The 19,093-nt window shown below is 37.5% G+C and overlaps 2 protein-coding genes and 1 non-coding gene across 4 annotated transcripts; 1 reads left to right on the forward strand and 2 right to left on the reverse strand.

Moving 5' to 3' along the window:
• Window positions 1–5,619: 5,619 nt before the first annotated feature.
• Window positions 5,620–9,844, reverse strand: LOC141643345 (uncharacterized). Its single transcript, XM_074452475.1, has 3 exons — window positions 9,596–9,844; window positions 9,401–9,514; window positions 5,620–5,924 (listed from the first exon to the last, which is right to left on the reverse strand). The coding sequence occupies exons 1-3, from the start codon at window positions 9,611–9,613 to the stop codon at window positions 5,781–5,783; spliced, it is 276 nt and encodes a 91-aa protein (XP_074308576.1). The 5' UTR covers window positions 9,614–9,844; the 3' UTR covers window positions 5,620–5,780.
• Window positions 9,743–9,816, forward strand: TRNAI-AAU (transfer RNA isoleucine (anticodon AAU)). The gene has a single exon. It is a non-coding gene; the product is annotated as a tRNA-Ile (tRNA).
• A 372-nt stretch (window positions 9,845–10,216) lies between the features above and the next one.
• Window positions 10,217–18,845, reverse strand: LOC141643346 (histidine kinase 1). 2 transcript variants are annotated; one of them, XM_074452478.1, is made up of 14 exons: window positions 18,586–18,845; window positions 15,679–15,924; window positions 15,260–15,593; window positions 14,496–14,953; window positions 13,982–14,229; window positions 13,743–13,902; window positions 13,482–13,608; window positions 13,258–13,347; window positions 12,919–13,110; window positions 12,766–12,835; window positions 12,595–12,637; window positions 12,372–12,512; window positions 10,997–12,019; window positions 10,217–10,623 (listed from the first exon to the last, which is right to left on the reverse strand). In XM_074452478.1, the coding sequence occupies exons 1-14, from the start codon at window positions 18,652–18,654 to the stop codon at window positions 10,396–10,398; spliced, it is 3,429 nt and encodes a 1,142-aa protein (XP_074308579.1). In that variant the 5' UTR covers window positions 18,655–18,845; the 3' UTR covers window positions 10,217–10,395. The 2 variants fall into 2 exon arrangements, with proteins under 2 accessions (XP_074308579.1, XP_074308578.1); XM_074452477.1 differs by lacking the exon at window positions 18,586–18,845 and adding an exon at window positions 16,280–16,874.
• Between the last annotated feature and the right edge of the window lie 248 nt (window positions 18,846–19,093).

A 19,093-nucleotide genomic window follows, 5' to 3' on the forward strand; every position in this document is an offset into this window, starting at 1 on the left:
CTCCCAAGTCTGATTTTCCTCTAAGGCTGTAATCTCTTTTGACATAGCCTCAATCCATCTAGGATCTTGTTGAGCTTGCTTGAAAGTATATGGTTCATGCTCTTTTATAACATTGAACATGGAACCAATAAAATCAGGGTGATGATCAGACAAGGCATGTAGCACCTCTGTCTGAAAAGCTGAAGCCTGGACATTATTGACAGTAGATTTCCTTCCAGGTAAAATATATTGATAACCCTTCAATCTAGAAGTCAATTGAGTAGCTCTTGATGACTTTCTGATGTTATTATTAGAGTCTTGTTGGTTTGAACTTGTATTTTGTTCAATAACTGTAGTGACAAAAGGCTGCTCATGCTGTTCTGGTTCATCAGTCCCAGAATCTGAACTTTGAGTGACTTCAGCAGGTATAATAAGTGTTGTAATAGCAGGATTTACAAGATCACTTGGTGTGATATTAAGGTCTTCATAAGGCTTATCTTTTTGAAAAGGAAACAACTTTTCTTGAAATGTAACATCTCTACTGACAAAATTTTTATGTAACTTTAAATCATACAATCTATATCCCTTATGATTGTGGGGATATCCAATAAAAATGCACTCCCTTGCCCTACTTCCAAACTTATCATTGAAATTTGTTGGCATGGTAGCATAGCAAAGACAGCCAAAAACTTTTAAATGATCATATGCTGGAACAGTGTTAAACAATAGCTCATATGGTGTTTTATTCTTAATCAAAGGTGTTGGCATCAAATTAATAAGATATGTTGCTGTCAGTAAACAGTCACCCCAAAACTTAATGGGAAGATTAGCATGAAATCTAAGTGCCCTAGCAGTTTCTAGCAAATGTCTATGCTTTCTCTCCACCCTCCCATTTTGTTGAGGTGTGCCAACAACACTTGTCTAATGTAGAATGCCTTTTTCCTTAAACAACTCACCACAAAGCATTTGCAAAAATTCTGTCCCATTATCAGACCTAATTGTCTTGATATGCCCATTAAAATGATTTAAAATGTATGCAAAGAAACTTTTAATCAAGCCATAAACCTGATCTTTATGCTGAAATAAGATAGTCCAAGTGTTTCTTGAGAAGTCATCCAAAATTGTCAAAAAATACTTAGCACCAGACATAGAAGGAACCATATATGGCCCCCATACATCCATATGAAGCAACTCAAAACAAGCAGAAGCTCTATGCACACTTAAAGGAAAAGGAAGTCTATGATGCTTTGCTAAAACACAAGATTTGCAATGAAAAGAAGAGCTCTTTATTATGTTATGGTAACCAGATACAAGTTTTAATTTGTCTATAGCCATATGCCCCAATCTGGCATGATACAGATCTACAAGATTAGACACAGAAGAAGAACTAGCAACAGTATGTAAATTTTTATTTGCCCTATCCATGGCTAAGAATTTATTTAGTACAAGTTTCCTAATATTGTCAACTAATTGAACACTATTGACATCCTGAGTAAATGTTCTGTGAAACCTATAAAGATCACCAATCCTCCTTCCCTTGGCTATAACATGATTACTTGTAAGGTCCTGAAATACACAGTCATTAGAAGAGAAAACAACAGTCATGTGATGAGAATCAAGAAGCTTGCTAACTGAGAGTAAATTCTGCTTAAAATCGGGGATATAAAACACATGTATCAAATTGATTTTATCAGTTAATTTAACACTACCCATCTTATGAACATACTTTATGCTACAATCAGGGAGACCTACCCTAACAGGTTTAGTAAAAACATGTACATCAGTCAGAAGCTTTATATCATGTGTCATATGATCAGATGCCCCAGTGTCAACAATCCAATCAGACAAAAAACCAGAACTATTAGCAGTCAAAGCAGATGATAAAGGATACATCTTACTTGCGAAGTTGGCAGAAGATAAAGTAGCTGGTTGTTGCTCAGAAATTCTCTTAAGGACCTGATCAATGACAGAAGTAACTAGACTATCCAACATCTCAGAAGAAAGACCACTGACAGCACCAGAATTATTATTGACTGCAGCATTGCCAGTGTGCTCAACAGCATTAGAAAATGACTCTTCTAAAGGAGAATCAGGAAGAACATCTGCTGTGTTGGCCTCTCTTTTTGGTGCAGTTGGTTTGTTGTAAGAAACCTTCTCCTTGCCCTTATTTTTGTCACCAGGAAAACCTCTAATGAGAAAATAATTTGCGGGATTATGCCCTGTCTTATTGCAGTGGGGACATTTAGTTAACCCAAAACAGTGGCCCTTGTATGCCCATTTTTATTACAATAATGGTCACAATGCTTGACAGTGGATGGACCTACATCATTAGACCTCTTTGGATCAAACTGCTGGTAAGATGCATAAGCATTAGCATCAGTGAGAACAGACACAGTATCTGTGATTTGCTTCTGTCTCTCTATTTTCTGAAGCAATGCTAACACCTTATTAATAGAAGGCAGTGGATCAAGAGAAAGAATTTGGGTTCTAATCCCATCATAACTGTTATTTAAATTCTCAGAAACTGAATTATCTTGGCAGTATTGTCTCTATCAATCATCTTCTTGATGAGCGTGCAAGAACAAAGTGAAATCTTGCCACAGGTACAGGAAGGTAACGGATCAAGGGAATCAAGTGTCTCCCATAGATTTTTCATCTTGCTATAGTACTCAACAAGAGAAAGATTTTCCTGAGAGACTGCTCCGAAATCTTTAGTGAGTTGATACACCTCCAGTGCATTAGACTGCCCAAATCTCTTGGTCAATTCATCCCATGATTCCTTAGATGATGTAACAAACTTGAAATTTTCTTTGAGATTTTTATCTAAGGAATTAGAAATCCAGCGCATAACCATAAAATCACATCTCTTCCATTGTCTATGTCTTTTATCAGTAGATGGAGGACATGAACATGAACCATCAATCATGCCATCTTTGTTTTTAGCAACTAATGCCATAAGAACCTCCCGTTTCCACCCCAAAAAGTCATGTCCCTCAAAAAGAAAAGATGACAAAGTGGCTGATGGTTGATCAGAAGTGGAAAGATAAAGAGGGTCATCATAATAATCGAAAGGAGATGGAGTCTCAGAATTATCATGATCAGGCATGTTGATAACAGGAAGAAAGAAGAACAGAATCAAGAAATTTAGAACGAACGAAGAAAAAATGCGGAAGTGATTTCAATTATACCTCTCTCTCTTGTAAAAAGTAGGCAAGAAACAGAAGTAAATAACCCCAGAATAATGAACCTATAATACTGATACCATGAAGAAATCAAGCTAGAGGATGAAGATATACAAGTGAAGATGAAGAATTGAAGATCAAACATGAATGTTAATCGTATGATCAAGAAGTAACAATGTATATGAATGTAATATTATAGAAGAGAATTTGTAACTGTATTTTTGTATATTATTCAAGTTGTTTACAATGATCTGGTACATTGGTATTTATAGCAATTGAGCCAACTGATCTAACAACTTTTTAACCATGATTAGCATCAATTGACTATGATTAGTTGTTAGTTATCTTAACTAACTTTATATAACCAATAAACATAGTATTTAAAGACTAGAGAGTGTTATCTCATTTATCCACTACTCCACTAGGTGTTACTTTTCCTGTCTTAGTCAATAGTTTACCGTTACTTTATTTCTCCCTCATAGATAAAGTAAATGTATATTCATCCTAATAAATGCTTTTATTTTCTGAGCAGAGAGCTACTCAAAGGTGACACATTGGAATTGGTAAAACTTCCCGCTGATAATGCTCTTCTCGGGGATCATGCATTCCGTAAATATGTTCAACTCTATGCAAAGGTAAAGTAACTCGGCTATGAAATGTGTGTAAAACAATCGAAATTTTCTTAAGTTCATTATAAAAAAAAAAAAAACATCAACTATTGTTTTACTAGGTTAGGGTATACGATAACCTGATAAAACTCGGACATACTAAAGAACTTTCCAGTACAACACAAATCGAAAAAACAAAATGATCTTATTTTGGAATAGTAGTCTAGTGAGTTATGAATTGTTATTGACAATCATAAAAAACATAAATGGCAGGACAAAAAGAAATTAATCGAAGATTACGCAAAAGCGCATGAGAAGATGTCAGAGCTTGGGGTTAACGGACCCATGACGTTTGATCAAAATGGATCAAATTGGGGGGTCATTCTTACGGTGTGCTCCGTCTCCCTGATGGGCTGCTCTTAGGAGTGTTTTTTGTTGGTGTTGACTAGGAGTATCTCCTACCGACAGTTGGGACAATCTCTTTCGGGATACCCCTCTCAAGTTGGTTTTTTCATTCTGCTATTACGTTTGTTGTGAACGACTGGAAATTGTTGCAACGGTTGTTATTTATCCTTCTGCATCTCCTTACTCTTGTGTAATTATGCATCCTTTCATTTTCTTAAAAATAATGCCGAATTTTCGTGTGCATTTGATATTTCAATTTTGTAATAATTTGTATATTGTGAGTACGATAAGTTGTACAAATGTTGTTCGTAAAACGGGTCAAAACGTTTAATTATTATTGTGTCGTACAATTTGTCCTTGATTAAGGATTTTTCTAACTCGTTGCAGTTGCATATAATTTCGATTAAATGAAATTAGGTAGTGTTTGGATACCCGGAATCGATTTCATTTTCATGATTTCAATTGTAGAATTCAAAATGTTTGAATTCAATTTCAAATCCAATTCCAAAAATTCGTTTGGAGATCACCTGGAATTCGATTCCGGATTTCAATTTCTCATTGGCATTTGGGAACTCATGGAATTGGAATTGGGCGGGTCACGTATGGGTCGAAGTCACCAAATTTTTTTTTTTTTGAGTTTTTTATTAGAAAAAAATAATTCTTGTGACGGAAAGTATTTGCGATTAAAAAAAATCATAAATAAAAAAAATTGCGATGAAACTTGCATCACAAAAAAAAAAAGTAATCAATTGAAATGACTATTATGTGGTAGGAATTTGAGAGTGCCAAATTTTAACTAAGGTGGAATTGATAGGGAATTGAGTCCAATTCCAATTCCACATTTTAGAGGCTCCCAAACGCTTAAATTGTCTCAATTTCGGAATTCAAATTCAATTTTAGGTTCTCAAACACACCATTAAGTCAATTCAGCAGGTATTTAAAGAGGCTCATTATACTACTTATATTTAGCTTTAACCTTCATCTATCTCTATTCATTATGATCTCCCTTGTTTTAAATCACAAATTCTTACTTATGATCGTCACAAACTTAAGTTTGTGACAACTCACTCGATTTAAATAATGTCAAAAAGAAAAGGCGATTGTGAGACGTCTCAAGCAATACTTGCTGTTTTTAGATGAACATCAGCACACATTAAAGAAAATAAAAATAAAAAATATTAACAAACTTTATTCATTTATCATATGTATAAGCGTCTTAAGATGGATATACCTTAGTTGGTAAAGCTATTGAAAAACAGGTATTCATGATATATATTATTATTATATTATGGGTTAAAAAGCATTGACCTTTTTTTACTTTATTTATACGTGGGAAAGGGGGAGATCATAATGAATTGAGAGAAGGTTCAAACTAAAGATCGTTTCTAATTTAAGCAGCCAATGAGGCAAGAAACTGGTATAAATGTTTGAACGCAGATGAGGCGAAAACGAAAATGAATATTCACATATATGTTGAGTAGTTGAGGTAGCACATGTATCGAGCATTGTTTTTGCTTCCTACAATACCAACACATCACAATGGCAAGCAGTACAAGGAGTCCAACCTGATCGCAAATTCTGCATATGATGATTACATTTGTAACTCTCAGTCGATGTTCTGTGCTGCACGAAAGCTATCTGCCTTATCAAGTCTGGCTGTGCCTGAACTAGATGATTCTCCCATTGCATCTGGAGAAGCAGCAATGGGAACGGAGCCCCTCTTCAAAGTGGTAGGCATTCCAGAAATCTCCTGAACAGTTAACCAGAAATTACGAGTTTAGACAATCAAAAACAATGGCGGAACTGGAAGTTAGGATTCCCCTAATCCTCAATAGTTAACATATTCTAGTATCAGCAAGTTCTTTTGTATAGTCCTCATAAGAGTCATAACATGTACGTACGTTACTAATTATCTTGGCTATGTTTTTGATTTGCTTCTTATTTTGCTTCCATGCATCTCGGCTACAATCAAGCATAGGATTAGCTTAAGAATATTCTAATTGTAACTACTATATAGTACGAAGTAATAGTCTTGTACACACTGTCATCATTCAAGCCAATCAATATACAGAACTTCTTCCTTGTATGGTATCATCGAACACCCTGCTTTAATTGGCCATCAGTCTTTGTCTTCCGAACACCGACCCAGACCACCATGTCTACCTCTAGCCACAATATTCTCAACCCCCAACGATCCCACCAACCCTCTCATCATCGTCAGCTTCGCAAACTGCACAAAACTCACCACAAACTACTATCAATCTTTGTGTGGCCAATTGAAGCAAATTCTATTTGGTTACGATCTTCTCAAATTTGTTGATGTCCCTCACCCAAAATAGTTGAAATGGTTGAAACCCACTCCAAAAAATCTTCCCACCCGGACTATAATATTTGGCTATGCCAACCAACTAATCCATAGTGCCCTGATCGGCGGCACCTTGTCTCCCGCTATTGCTCCTCTCATATCCCAAAGCAGAACTTCACGTGATGCATGGACAACTCTTGCCAAAACATATGCCCATCCCTCTACGAGGCATCTCTTGCAAATTAAAGACCATCTCGAAACCATCACTAAGACAGACAAAACAATTACGAGGTATATGTAGTGTTGCCAGGTGTGATGGTCTACACATCTCGACACACATCTTAGACCCCTGGATTTACTTTATGCATATGTGTATTTTTACTTTCGTTCTTCGTGTCAAAAACTACTCCCAAGATTGATTACTTTCTTCCTGGCATATGATGTTTAGTTTAAGATACGTTTTTAGGCATTTAGAAAACGTATCGCTATTCTGCACTTTCAATATGTTTACTGCTACAAGTCTTGTATGATCAAATAAGCCTCTCTAGGAGGTGGTACTGTGCTAGTCAATCAATCCACATCATATCACAAGCTTTGTTAGTCCTTTTTGCTTGCATTTCAATTACTCTCATGTTTGTCCATTTGATAACTGATACTAGGATTCCAACAGATCGCTAATAAAGCACTAGTGGGCAATCCCCCACAAATGCTTGTTCCTTAAACTTGCATTCTTATCGCATGACTAGACAAGGGTGCGCTCCACGTTCCGGCTCAAAGCCTCAAAGTAGTACGACCTCAAAGTAGTATGACCGTGACACTAAGCAAGTCCATGGACCTAAAAGACATACCTTCCACAGTCTTATGTGGTCTTGATGAATCCTAAAAGCCTATCATCAATGTCGTTCGCGCTCGCGATAATCCTCTCTCATCTGAAGATCTTCAAAGGAAACTTATCAATCACAAACTCTTGCTCAAATAATCCCACTCGACACACATTTAGGCATTTACCCAGCCTCGTTTCACACTGTCACACGCCATTTCGACAGTAGTTCAAACAGGAAACCATCCCACCATTCTCACAACAATTTGTAGCCCCCCTCACTGCCCACTCCCTCCCATCCTATAATTCGTTTGCTGTCAAGGAACGGGAGACGAGGAGACAGGCAGAATTCTTCTTAAAGGCACAAAAAATCGGCACATCTGTTCCCTTTTCCCTTCAAGTTCATCTAGGAGTCAAGTCTGACTCATTGGCCTGGCATCATCGCCTAGGCCACCCTTGCACTAATATTGTGAAACTTCTTTAAAAAAAATTCATTAAGTTCTGCTATTGATTTCTTTATGCACTGTAACTCATGTTTAATTAATAAAAGCCACAGGTATCCATTCTCCGTCTTCCCCATGTCCTCATCAGCACCCCCGACTCCGATCTGTGGAGGGTGGAGTGCTCCTATTTTTCTCAAGACAACACATATATTACCTAACTTCCCTCGATCACTATACTAAGCAGTTATAGCTCTATCCACTTAGCTCCATCCATCCACAACTCACAAACTTGACCCACGTTCCACACCTTGCATTTTCATAATTTCATTAGCTACTCTGAACACAAAGTACTTATCATTGTCTCGATCCCGTCTCAAATGGCATCTACACTTCACGTCATGTTCGTTTTATTGGAAAAATCCTAGTCTAGTACCCATTCCAACTCAATCCTATCATACCGACATATGGTGCGACATTGAACTACTAATACTTGCCCACCACCCAACCAAAACATATCACTAATCCTACTGCCCAAAGTCACACCACCCAAAAATTCGGCCCTCACTGTCCAGACTCCACAAAACACCTCTGACCCCATTGACCAGACACCAATCGCCACCCCTATATCCCCTGTCCAGATCCCATCTGACATCCCTAGTACCACAGCCCAGAACCCATCCGCCATACCTGCAACCACAGCCTACACCTAATCTAACACCCCTGCCTCACAGCCCACTGCCACACGTTCGTCTTCCCCCCTCCTCCACAATGGACCATTGTTACGCAACTAATCAACAACATATTAACACCCAATCCAGAAGATGCTCATTTTGCCACCATAAACGATCCGCACACCCTCCTTCACATCACTTAAAAAAAATTGTCTATTCCCTAATGGAAGTCCACCATAATAGACGAATACTTTGCACTCACCAAAAACAAGGCATGGACCCTTGTACCTCACAAACAAAACCAAATTATTGTTGGGTGTCGATGGGTGGTTTGAGTCAAGTAGTGGACTACCGGCTACATTGTCTATGTTGGTCCTACTTAGGTTTCTTGGTCTTCTAAGAGGCAGTGGGACCTAGCACGGTCATCTAAGGACCCCGTGTTTAGAGCAGTAGCAGTTGCAGATACCAGGCTGAAGTAACTAGGGTGTGGTCCTAATCAACCGGTGCATAACTTTCCTTCTCCCCAGCTATTTATAGTGATAACCTAGCAAGCCATCAACAACACACCACTACTGAGTAGCACTATCATTTTACGATTTCTAGCAAGCAAGCAGCTCAATGTCCTCGCATCATACATAATACAGTAGAAAACAACAATTCACAACCCTACATACATGTTGCAAAGGATCTATCACACTGTCTGCGACATGGATAAGTTTGAGCACCAAATACTCTCAACCTATTCAAATTCTACCAATTTTTTTGTGAATCAAGTAAATTCAACAACAAATTTGACTAAATATCCTGAACTCGAAATAAAAGCGCATTTTTGCTCATTTTAATTAATCGCGCTTAGAGAAGCTAAGCTAATCGAGTAATAAACATTCAACAGTAAAAATCGATACTGTACATAATTAGCTATTTTATGAATAATGAAAAATTAGGGTTAATAGGAGAAAATATATGAAGCGATTACAGAAGGAATACCTTCATGAGATGAAGTCGTAAATCAGAAGGACGAACACGATTACCGATACAAGTAAGCGCAAATTTAGAGTAATTCGACATTACATCTGCTGCTGCTTGCTTCTTCTCTTCAACCTAATTATTATTCAATTAATCGAATTAATAATTCAACCAACAAATTTAATTGAAGAAAGAAAGAGTAGAAATTGTTCAAACCTCGTAATCTTCTTTCATGGCGTCTGTCGTTGATGTTGCAACTTGCAAGAGAATGTTGATTTCCCAGACTTGATTGATTAAACACAAACTAAACTAAGTACTCTTTATTTATTATTTAATTAATGAAGTGTATTTATTTAACAACCTGGCCTATTAGCTCAGTTGGTTAGAGCGTCGTGCTAATAACGCGAAGGTCGCAGGTTCGAGACCTGCATAGGCCAATTTTTTGTTTTTTGCTCGTAGTTTGATATATTGCTGCTACGAATGCCTGTCGCTCTGTATTTACAAGTTATAACTACGAAGAAACCTGATGTGAGTTACTGAGTCTTGTCAACTATACTGTGCACCTTGCAGCACTCTTGCAATCTTCTTCCAAAATACGGAGTTTGTTCGTTCTATCATGATCGATCGTCCTTCCTTTGGACTTGGGTTTGAGTTAGTATGTTGGATAAGCAGATGAACTAATAACACTAGCATCTTTTCTACTTCACCAGGCCTTCATTCATGTATAGTATAATGAAGAATTGAAGAGGACTCTCCAATTATTTTTAAATTTTGATTCATGTGTGTAATATTTTAATTCTCTCCTCTTTAGCCACAACTTGAGATCGGCAATAAATGTCGTAAAGACCCTCAAAGGTGAAGGTGATTGTGGTTATATATTTGCATGTAAAATAATATTAAAGATAATTTACATGTTAACTCAAAAAAAAAAAGGTGAGAAGTATACAATGCGAGCCGAGTAACCATGACTATACTAGCCAATGTTAGGCGTAAGGTAACAAAAACTATAAAGTATGTTATCCTAAGCTCACGTCATTTCCTCTGGTTAGTGAAAGAATGGTGGACACCATAAGTTTGTAGTCAATTGGCTTGGTTAGATATGCATCCATACCCACGTCTAAGCACTTGGCCTCATCAGATGACATAGCATGAGCTGTTAGCGCGACAATTGGAATGTGTACTCCTGTTCCAGCTTCTAGTCTCCTGATCTCTTTTGTAGCTTCATACCCATCCATATTTGGCATCTGCACAGCCCAACAACTGTCTATTTTAGAAGCCTTGTTCAATTAACGATAATTCTCATACAAGAACGTCTTAAACCTAAGGCTATAATCAGTTCACTTTTAAGTTTTAAGCTCAAAGGGTCTAATGTCTGCTTAGATTTTGAAACAAATGCACATTTAGATTAAAAAGCGACCCGTCATTATAGACCTAGCAAATGGCTCACTCGGTTTGGGTTCTGATCATTTTCGGTCCAAGTCAGAAGAGTGTTGTCAGGTCCGCCACTCTACCCATCAGTAGAGGTAACGTAAGACCGTTTTATATGCAAACTTTGTATAAGAAGTTAAGAACCGAAGGAAAACTAATGCGTTTAACAGAGTTGAGAAAGGAAGATACCTGACAATCCATTAAAATTAGGTCACATGGAGGGAAAGTAGGCCTTAATGTCTGAAATTGACCTGTATATCCCTCTTTAAAATGATGAGCACCACTAGAGCCTTCAGAACATAAGGTGGATTTAAGAGTGTTTACCGCCTGTAATCCATCTCCGACAGCCATGACTTTAGCCCCGACTTTTTCCAGCATAATAGTGGCTACCCTCTGTAAGACTGGTGTATCTTCTGCAAGAAGTATCTTGAGGCCTTCTAAGCATTTCTGTTCGTTCATGTTCTTCCCTACCTGCTCACTAGTCCTTTCTTCAGTACACCAGTTTCCCGAGTTTTCCCTTTTTCTCTGATTAAGGTCCGGAACGTCTTCATCATGTTCAAGAAGATAGTTGTTGTTTACTGCTGTCAATTGCGTAGATCCAGAGCTCGAGCATTGAAGATCCCCTTTATCAGAAGAATCTTCAGAACAAGATCCATCAAAATGAATGGGCTCAACCTCGAGGCAATCATGCACATCTCCTTTTGACGTACTTGCTGAAGACGAGGCACTTTTGTTTTCTCTGTTCAATCCAGGATTCCTTTCGTGTATGACAGCTTCCAATATTTGAGTCATTTTGGATTTATACAACGGTTTGTTAACCATTAACGAATGCCCTTTTTGTCTAAGCTCCATCTTGACCGATGTAGACGTGTCATGATTTAGTATCCATGCAAATTTAGCTTTATCAGCATATCTGGCAAGGTAATTGAGTTGATCCTTCCAAATGTCGGTACTCAAGTCGAGCAGGCCAATATCGACAACTATCACAAAACGTAAGCTCCCTATGTCTTTGAACCCGATATCATTGAAAAGTTCGACAGGGGGTTTCAAGTCTATGAAATTTCCATCGAGAGAACCTTTGTCTTCAAAAATTTTGCCAAGCAATTGTGTTAGTTCATTCCAGTCTGAGGCCTGCAAAGTACAAACACCCTTTCTGCCTAACCACTGAGACATGAGCATTCTTCCTTTACTGCCATTCAGTGCCATTAGTACCTGGATTAAACACTTTCTATGAATAACCTTAAATAAGTGTACGATTAGATTTGCCAAATGGGTCATTTGCAGGACAAGTCACGTCATTTCAGGTATAAGATGCAATTTAGGGTCAAATCGAGTCATTTTGGGTTCTATATTCGTCTGTCACCATCAGTCATTTCGAGTATGGGTCCAAGCAGGTTTGTCATATCAGATTGGGGTTATTTATGGAAAGATTCGTGTAAAACTGTAAGTTTTGCCAGGTGTAGGTGCCGTTGTGCCACCCTAACCACCTTACCAGCTACGCTAGTTAACATACTAGCACAAGGAACTACAATGTAAAACACGTACAAAGAGAAGGATTACTGACCAACAAGTTATGGCTAGCGAATTCTACTTCACATTGCTGTACTGTATTATCTGAGGAAGTACCAATACGCAAGCTTAGCCGCATTAGTGTCCCAGGACCATTTTTCTCAACTATCTTGATGTCTCCTCCCATCTTACGAACCTGCAAGAAGATTTCAGATTAGAGTCTTTAAAAGTATGCACCTGGGCTACCATAAGAAAATGTTAAGACCTAATTTACTCACCAAGGTCCGTACGATGCAAAGACCCAAACCAGTCCCTCCATGCCTGAAAGAAAACAGACAAGAAAAACATATTGGGCTTTGAAAAAGAATAGTTTAAGCGGTATGAACTGCAGATAATAAACTGTCAGAAATCAGTAGGAGAATCAAATCATCAATAGTTGAACCCCTCACATTCTTGTAGTTGAAGGGTCAGCTTGCTCAAAGCTTTCAAAAACCGAGTCCCATTTCCTTGGATCAATACCTAAGTTAAAGGTGGACTGTTGTCAGAGACATGAAATATGTGGAGAAGCAAGAACGGTATTAAAAGCGGATATTTGTTCTCACCACAGCCCGTATCCTCTACTTCAAACCAAAGTATCACTTTATTTTCAAATTTGGAAGCATTCTTCTTAAACAGTCCTTGTTGCTTTGACTTGTCCATAGAAACAAAGGTTGAATCCTGATTGAAAGGTAGCCTTCCTCTGTTGCTGCAAATATCAGGCCGTTCACACCATCCTCTTACCATTATATGACCAGCTGCAGGGCAAAAAAACTACACAGTTAGCCTGTTTTTTTTTTTTTCTCCGAGACTTGGCATGTCAAGTACTCCGTACATTTCTTTCCTTTTCCATCACAATATCAATGATAGTTTTCCTTTCTCTGTAGAAAACCAGCACCACTTACATGTTGTGAATTTGATAGAATTGCTAATGAGATTTGCAAATATCTGAATAACTCGAGCAGAATCTCCTCGCACCAAGCTAGGCATGTCATCTAATAATAAACCAGAGAAAGAATTTCATTAAGAAAACCAAAGAATTATGAGTCATGTAAAACGCAAATCATATAAACATTGCAGGTAAGTAGGTAACTATGATATTAAGAAAATGAGTTTTTAGAATTTGTACCCGGAAGATCTAAAAGAGTTTCTACATGACGATTAGCGCACTGAACTGAGAACATGTCAATGAGTCCCTCAAGCTCTCGACCCAAATTGAATTCCGTTTCTTCCAGCACTAATTTCCCAGCTTCAACCTGCAAATATTTGACAGCTTACTATATCAGAAACAATCTGTTTAGTAATAAAGAAAAATAAGATTAAGACAACCAGTTTGACAGTACATTAGTAACTGATTAGCAATTACTGAATAAACTGGAAATATTTATACCTTACTAAGGTCCAAAATGTTATTAAGAAGTCGGAGAAGGGCATTTGAGCATTTCCGAATCTGAGTTACAGTTGAATATTGTTCATTTGTCAGATAATCATCACAAATCAGAATATCCAGCAGCCCAATCACAGCAGCCATTGGTGTCCTTAGCTCATGACTGTTGACATATTTTCAAGATCAGTTTTTGAGAGGATACAAATGCAGCAAATCACATGCTCACTGTTTACCATACTTGCCTCATGTTTGCCAAAAACTGGCTTTTGTAATTGCTTGATGCCTCAGCACGTCTCCTCGCGTCAAGTTGGTCAATAAGTTCTGCTCTAAGTTTCATTTCCTTTGAAACTCCATTTGTCAGTATTAAAATGCAAACACATCCAATTATTAGGATACAGACCGAGGCAGATATAAGTATCACCAATGTTCTATAGGCTCTTCGATCAACTTTCCCCATTATATATTCTCTAGGGATAATGATCACACCAACCTGCACATCAAAGTTGTTTCGTAATTAGTAATTACACAGCATAGTTTACAACTATGTGAATATATATAATTAAATACCACGATCATTTAATTGCCAACAAATTTCATGAGAATTCAGTGTTCGCGGTTTGACATACAACTGTTTGGTTGATAAAGAAAAAAAAATCTTAGGAATTCCTACTTCCATGAAATGGAGGATTTCTCCTGTCAAACCGCACACACTTGAACAATTCTCAACAGTGAATCAGACAAACGCTGAGATCTTACCATTGGAAGTCGTTTCAGGTTCAAGAAAAACGAATCAATATAATATTTCTTGCCCCCGAGATTGGCATTCTCTACATGAACCCCAGAAATGGGAGGAAACTTGTCTGCATAAGTTTTCTGCAACCATTGAGCGCCCTGCTGAATGACATTGTCTTGAGAATCAACGGCCATAACAAGCTTTGGACCTGTTGTCGAATTTCTCAGAAGAGGGGCATCTGTAGAAGTAGCAAGAAGGTAGCCCTGTTGAGAGGTCAGGTATATATGGCCACTATGGAACTCCACAAGTTCTTTCATGAACTGTCCTACGCTGTACAGCGCTGTAGTAACCCCCACAACGGCCACTATACTCTCATTGGATGGGTCCCACACAGGCAAAGCGGCTGAAAGCAATGGCGAATTGGAGTGCTTGCTCACAGCTACATGCCATGAAGCTACACCATCAGGTACTTGTGATATGCCTGCAAATATTACGGATGGCAATTGAGTCCAATACTGAATCGACCGGAACGAAAAAAAATATAAAAAAAACTCCATTTAATAGACCCACACCCAAATTCTTCATTAAAGATTTCACTATTTCAGTCAAATCCATTACTGATCCATTACAAACCGAAACCTACCTAATCCGATAGATGGATAAACTATTTTGTATTTGTAAGCTTTGTTAGGCGGACCAAAAATAGAGGAAAAACAATTAGGTCAAATCCTGTTTTGGATTGAATTTGAAAATTTTGAATCCTATCCGAAACTGATCCATTACATACCTGCAATATTTATCAGTTCATCAGGAGGAATCCGGCTTTGCTTTCCCAACCTGAGCCCGGTTACAGGATCAATAGGCTCCCGGTACCAGATTGCTGATAGGTTACCATGTATTGTCTGATCATTCCATCGTTCATGAGACGAGAACTTACTCATTCCATATGAGTTACTGATTGAATAGTTTGCGATATCAGAGTATATGTATAATGTGTTATTGCTCCTATGATCTCTATGAAACGCCTGAACAAACCCATTTCTGTAGTTTATTGTCATTGAATTCAAAGCTTTATTGCTTGCGAATAATGCCCACATTACATCCTTCATCATTCCGTAAAGCTGCAAGTTATAAACAAAAGTTCTGTAAGACTATCTGATTTATTCTTATGACAGGGAAAAGATTAAAAAGAAGTTGGGAATCTACCTCAACTTGTTGTGCTTGAGTTACAGGTTGGGTGGTAAAACGCCGAATAACGATCTCAGAGAGCTTGACTTGGGCTGTTGTTACTTCAATGGTGGAGTTCAAAATATTCCACATTCGCAACAGGGGACGTTGCAGAAGCTCATAGCGAAGTCCATATGCTAGAGTATCCAAAGATTTCGTTGTGTAGACCCGAGTAAAATGCCATGTTAGTATAGTCAGCAAACCTATCAAAACTGCCAAAAGAACCTACAAAACACCACATAGACAACAAATGTCGGGTAAGACAGTCTTACGATGGTACCATGGCATTAAATATGGGTCGCGGCCTTGCATAATGATGACATTATTGTGATATTAAAGGTGCAATGACTGTATTTTGAGACTGTATTGATTGCATTTGCGGCTCAAATGATTTATTACGAGATCAAGCCCAAAACCGAGTTTTAATATCATAAATGGTGAGTTTCTAAAGCTTTGGGCGGTTTCAGCTTGAAACCTTAAACACCACACCTCAAAACCTTAAATCATATGACTGTCTTACCCGGTTTATATCGAGCAAGTTTTGGAATAATAGAGACTAGAGAGGTCGTCTCATACGTACCATTATAGCAAGACGAACTACAAAGACACTATAGTATGAAGATAAGCAATAAGAGCTTGGATACTGAAGTTCCTCATCAACATCACCATGAAGTTGCCTTCTAAATCTCAAAGTTGGGTTACTTCTGCAAGAACTACTGAAACAAAAGAACTTGTCTGACATAGTTTTTCGTCGTGGAGATTCTTGTGATGATGTTCTTGGTGATGAGGACTCAGATGAGACCCTTTTTGCATTCTCTGCCATTTTTATTCTTGTACCACACTACTACTAAGCTAACTAGAAGAAGATATTGCACAGAAAAAAGTTGAAAATTTTAGATGCTTAGAAAACTTGCTGTCATATTCTGCAGACTGTTTGTTGCTTCTCTTATTCCTCATCCACAAACACAACAACCTCCCTATAAAGTGTTTTGCTCCAATAAATAGTGTCTTAATTAAGTCTAAACTAAAAGGGTTTCTTTAATTTAACATTATAGGTGTGAAAAGTTCTTATCATATCATATAAAGATAAATATGTGGCTGCTAACTTTTTGTGGGTGGAGAGACCTAAACTCTACATAGTGACCATGATTGAGGAATCATTAAAAAGAGTTTGCAATTTTGCATATAACCCATAGGCTTGTTCTTTCTAACTTAATTTCAGCTAATTTCAGTTCAGTTGAGCTTAGCTCCTATTAGCCGACCAAAACAGGATAGAGCATCTACACTAGTCAAGATTAAATCATGAAGAATTTCATTAATTTACTGAAGTTAATAAATAAATAAATAAATAAAGGCATATTCATTATCGGCTGATAATTTAGTTACAGGGTAAGACTACGTACAACTCGACTCATAAATAGGCGGTTGACTAACTAACTTGATAGAATACCCACACTTTGTTGGAGACTTTAGGACTATTGCATGTGAAATTAAAGAGCTTAGAATTAGGTAGAATAACAAAGACAGTTTTTGAGAGTCCACTGAAGAGTGAAGACATCCCAAGAAACAACACAGGAGCAGGAAAGACGCTGACATAACATCCATGTCGTTACAATCAGGACAAGTGGGGCGGCTTCAAATATACAAATTATTTATATGGCCCAAACTTTACTTCATCCCAACATACTGTACATGAGTGTCACAACTATATGGTAACATTTTGTACAAGTTTTGATGGTTACCACGACCATTTTTAAACCTGTGATGGGTTTAATTAAGTCGGCAGTTGAACAATTTATCCACCGATTCCAAGATCAAAATTTGACAAAGGACGATAATTTGACAAACCAACGTAGGTCACGGTATATTGCTAAGACTGAGGATTTTCTTCATACCCGCCAATTCTCCCACTCAAATCCTTGAACACAGATAGCAACTGACTATGATTCAATGATGCTTAATCAGAGATGTGGAATTCGAATGTTAAAATCTAGAAGGTGAGCTTTGTTACCCTTGTAATTTTATTGAGCTTGAATCCGAAATTAAAAACCAAATTTTGCCACTAATAATATGGTTGTTGACGTCTAAAGCTTCCCAAATGGAATCCATCAGATCTCCACAATATTCTGAAAATCATATCCTGGTTATATTTTGCAGCATTAACAGTTGATGAGCCTTTTTCTAAGAAATCTGAGACTGGTTGAGAGCAAAAAGAATATTAATATAACTTGTAAAGCTATATGAAAATAATACATGGCTCTCCACTACGAATGGATCATGTTTTCTGTACAAAGTTTATGAAAAGTAAAAGGGGAGATAAATAGCGATCACATTTGCATGCATATTAAATTATAAACATACAAGATCAGTATAGGCATGCTATTAAATTTGGGTTGCAATAAGCATGCAACTACTTTATAAAGGTTGCCTAGTTCATACTACAATATTTGGAGGCGATATCAAGTTATATATCATTGATGATCGATTCTTCAAAGGTTCTTTGCTGATGAACGAAAATGAGAACTACGTCGAGACTTACATTGAATATTAAACACATTTCAATAAAAGAAGTGTGCACAATTTAAGGAGTATTTTCATTTTATCAGTTGAAAATTGAAATTACAGAAAAGGGTATTTCTTTGGTTTCATTAAAAACGGAAAAAATGTTACTATAGGATAATAATATTAGGATCACCGATTCTTGCTTAAGACCGTCTTAACTTAAGAGGGATCTCACACCTGATTAAAATAAAGGTGGAAAGAGGAAACAAAAGGAGGTTGCGAGAAAGTCTGAAATTAAGACCGTCTTAAACAGGACCAAATGTATTAGGATATGATAAGCTGTGTACGTAAGAAAAAACTAGGTGTCAATTTAAGAAGCAATACCTCAAAAGCGAAGCAGTGGTCAAGTGTCCACAAATGAGCAGGCATCAGAATTGTACACATCGCTTTCATCCTTGGAATTTTGCATCGTCCAATCAACTTAATAAACTATGCTTGGTATCCAAAAATGACGTTCTGCACCTTTATTTTCTTACCAATCAAATAAGCAATAGCTGCCCCATTATCTGCAAATGCCACCTTATCCAAAAGTACTCCTCTGTGTGTGTGTGTATAGTCATTCATCCACCACCAACCACTATACTGCCTCAAAACCCTGCACAAATTGGTAAATAACTAGTTATACATGTGGTAAATACAGTCATACAGATAACTATGATTAAAGTCGTAAAATGACCGGATAAAGTTAGATAATTACCTGATAACTCGTGTCGAAACTGCAGTATATCACTGCCACTTCTGGTTACTTGATTAGGTTGTTTTATGAGTTATGACTGTTTCCTTCATGTTGAAGGGTTTTGTTAAAGTTTGACTGTGAAAATATATACAGACA

This window comes from Silene latifolia, chromosome 2, assembly GCF_048544455.1.
Source record: "Silene latifolia isolate original U9 population chromosome 2, ASM4854445v1, whole genome shotgun sequence".
Classification (NCBI taxonomy): Eukaryota; Viridiplantae; Streptophyta; class Magnoliopsida; order Caryophyllales; family Caryophyllaceae; genus Silene; species Silene latifolia.

Bases quoted from the DNA above. Each gene is read 5' to 3' on its own strand.
- LOC141643345 (XM_074452475.1), bottom strand. The intron at 5,925-9,400 runs GTATTCCTTCTG...TTAACTGTTCAG, and splicing joins TACGACTTCATCTCATGAAG to GAGATTTCTGGAATGCCTAC.
- LOC141643346 (XM_074452477.1), bottom strand. From the start codon at position 16,522: ATGGCAGAGAATGCAAAAAGGGTCTCATCTGAGTCCTCATCACCAAGA. The intron at 14,230-14,495 runs GTAAGATCTCAG...TTTGATGTGCAG, and splicing joins ACCTGAAACGACTTCCAATG to GTTGGTGTGATCATTATCCC. The intron at 12,513-12,594 runs GTGAGTAAATTA...ATCTTCTTGCAG, and splicing joins TTTGCATCGTACGGACCTTG to GTTCGTAAGATGGGAGGAGA.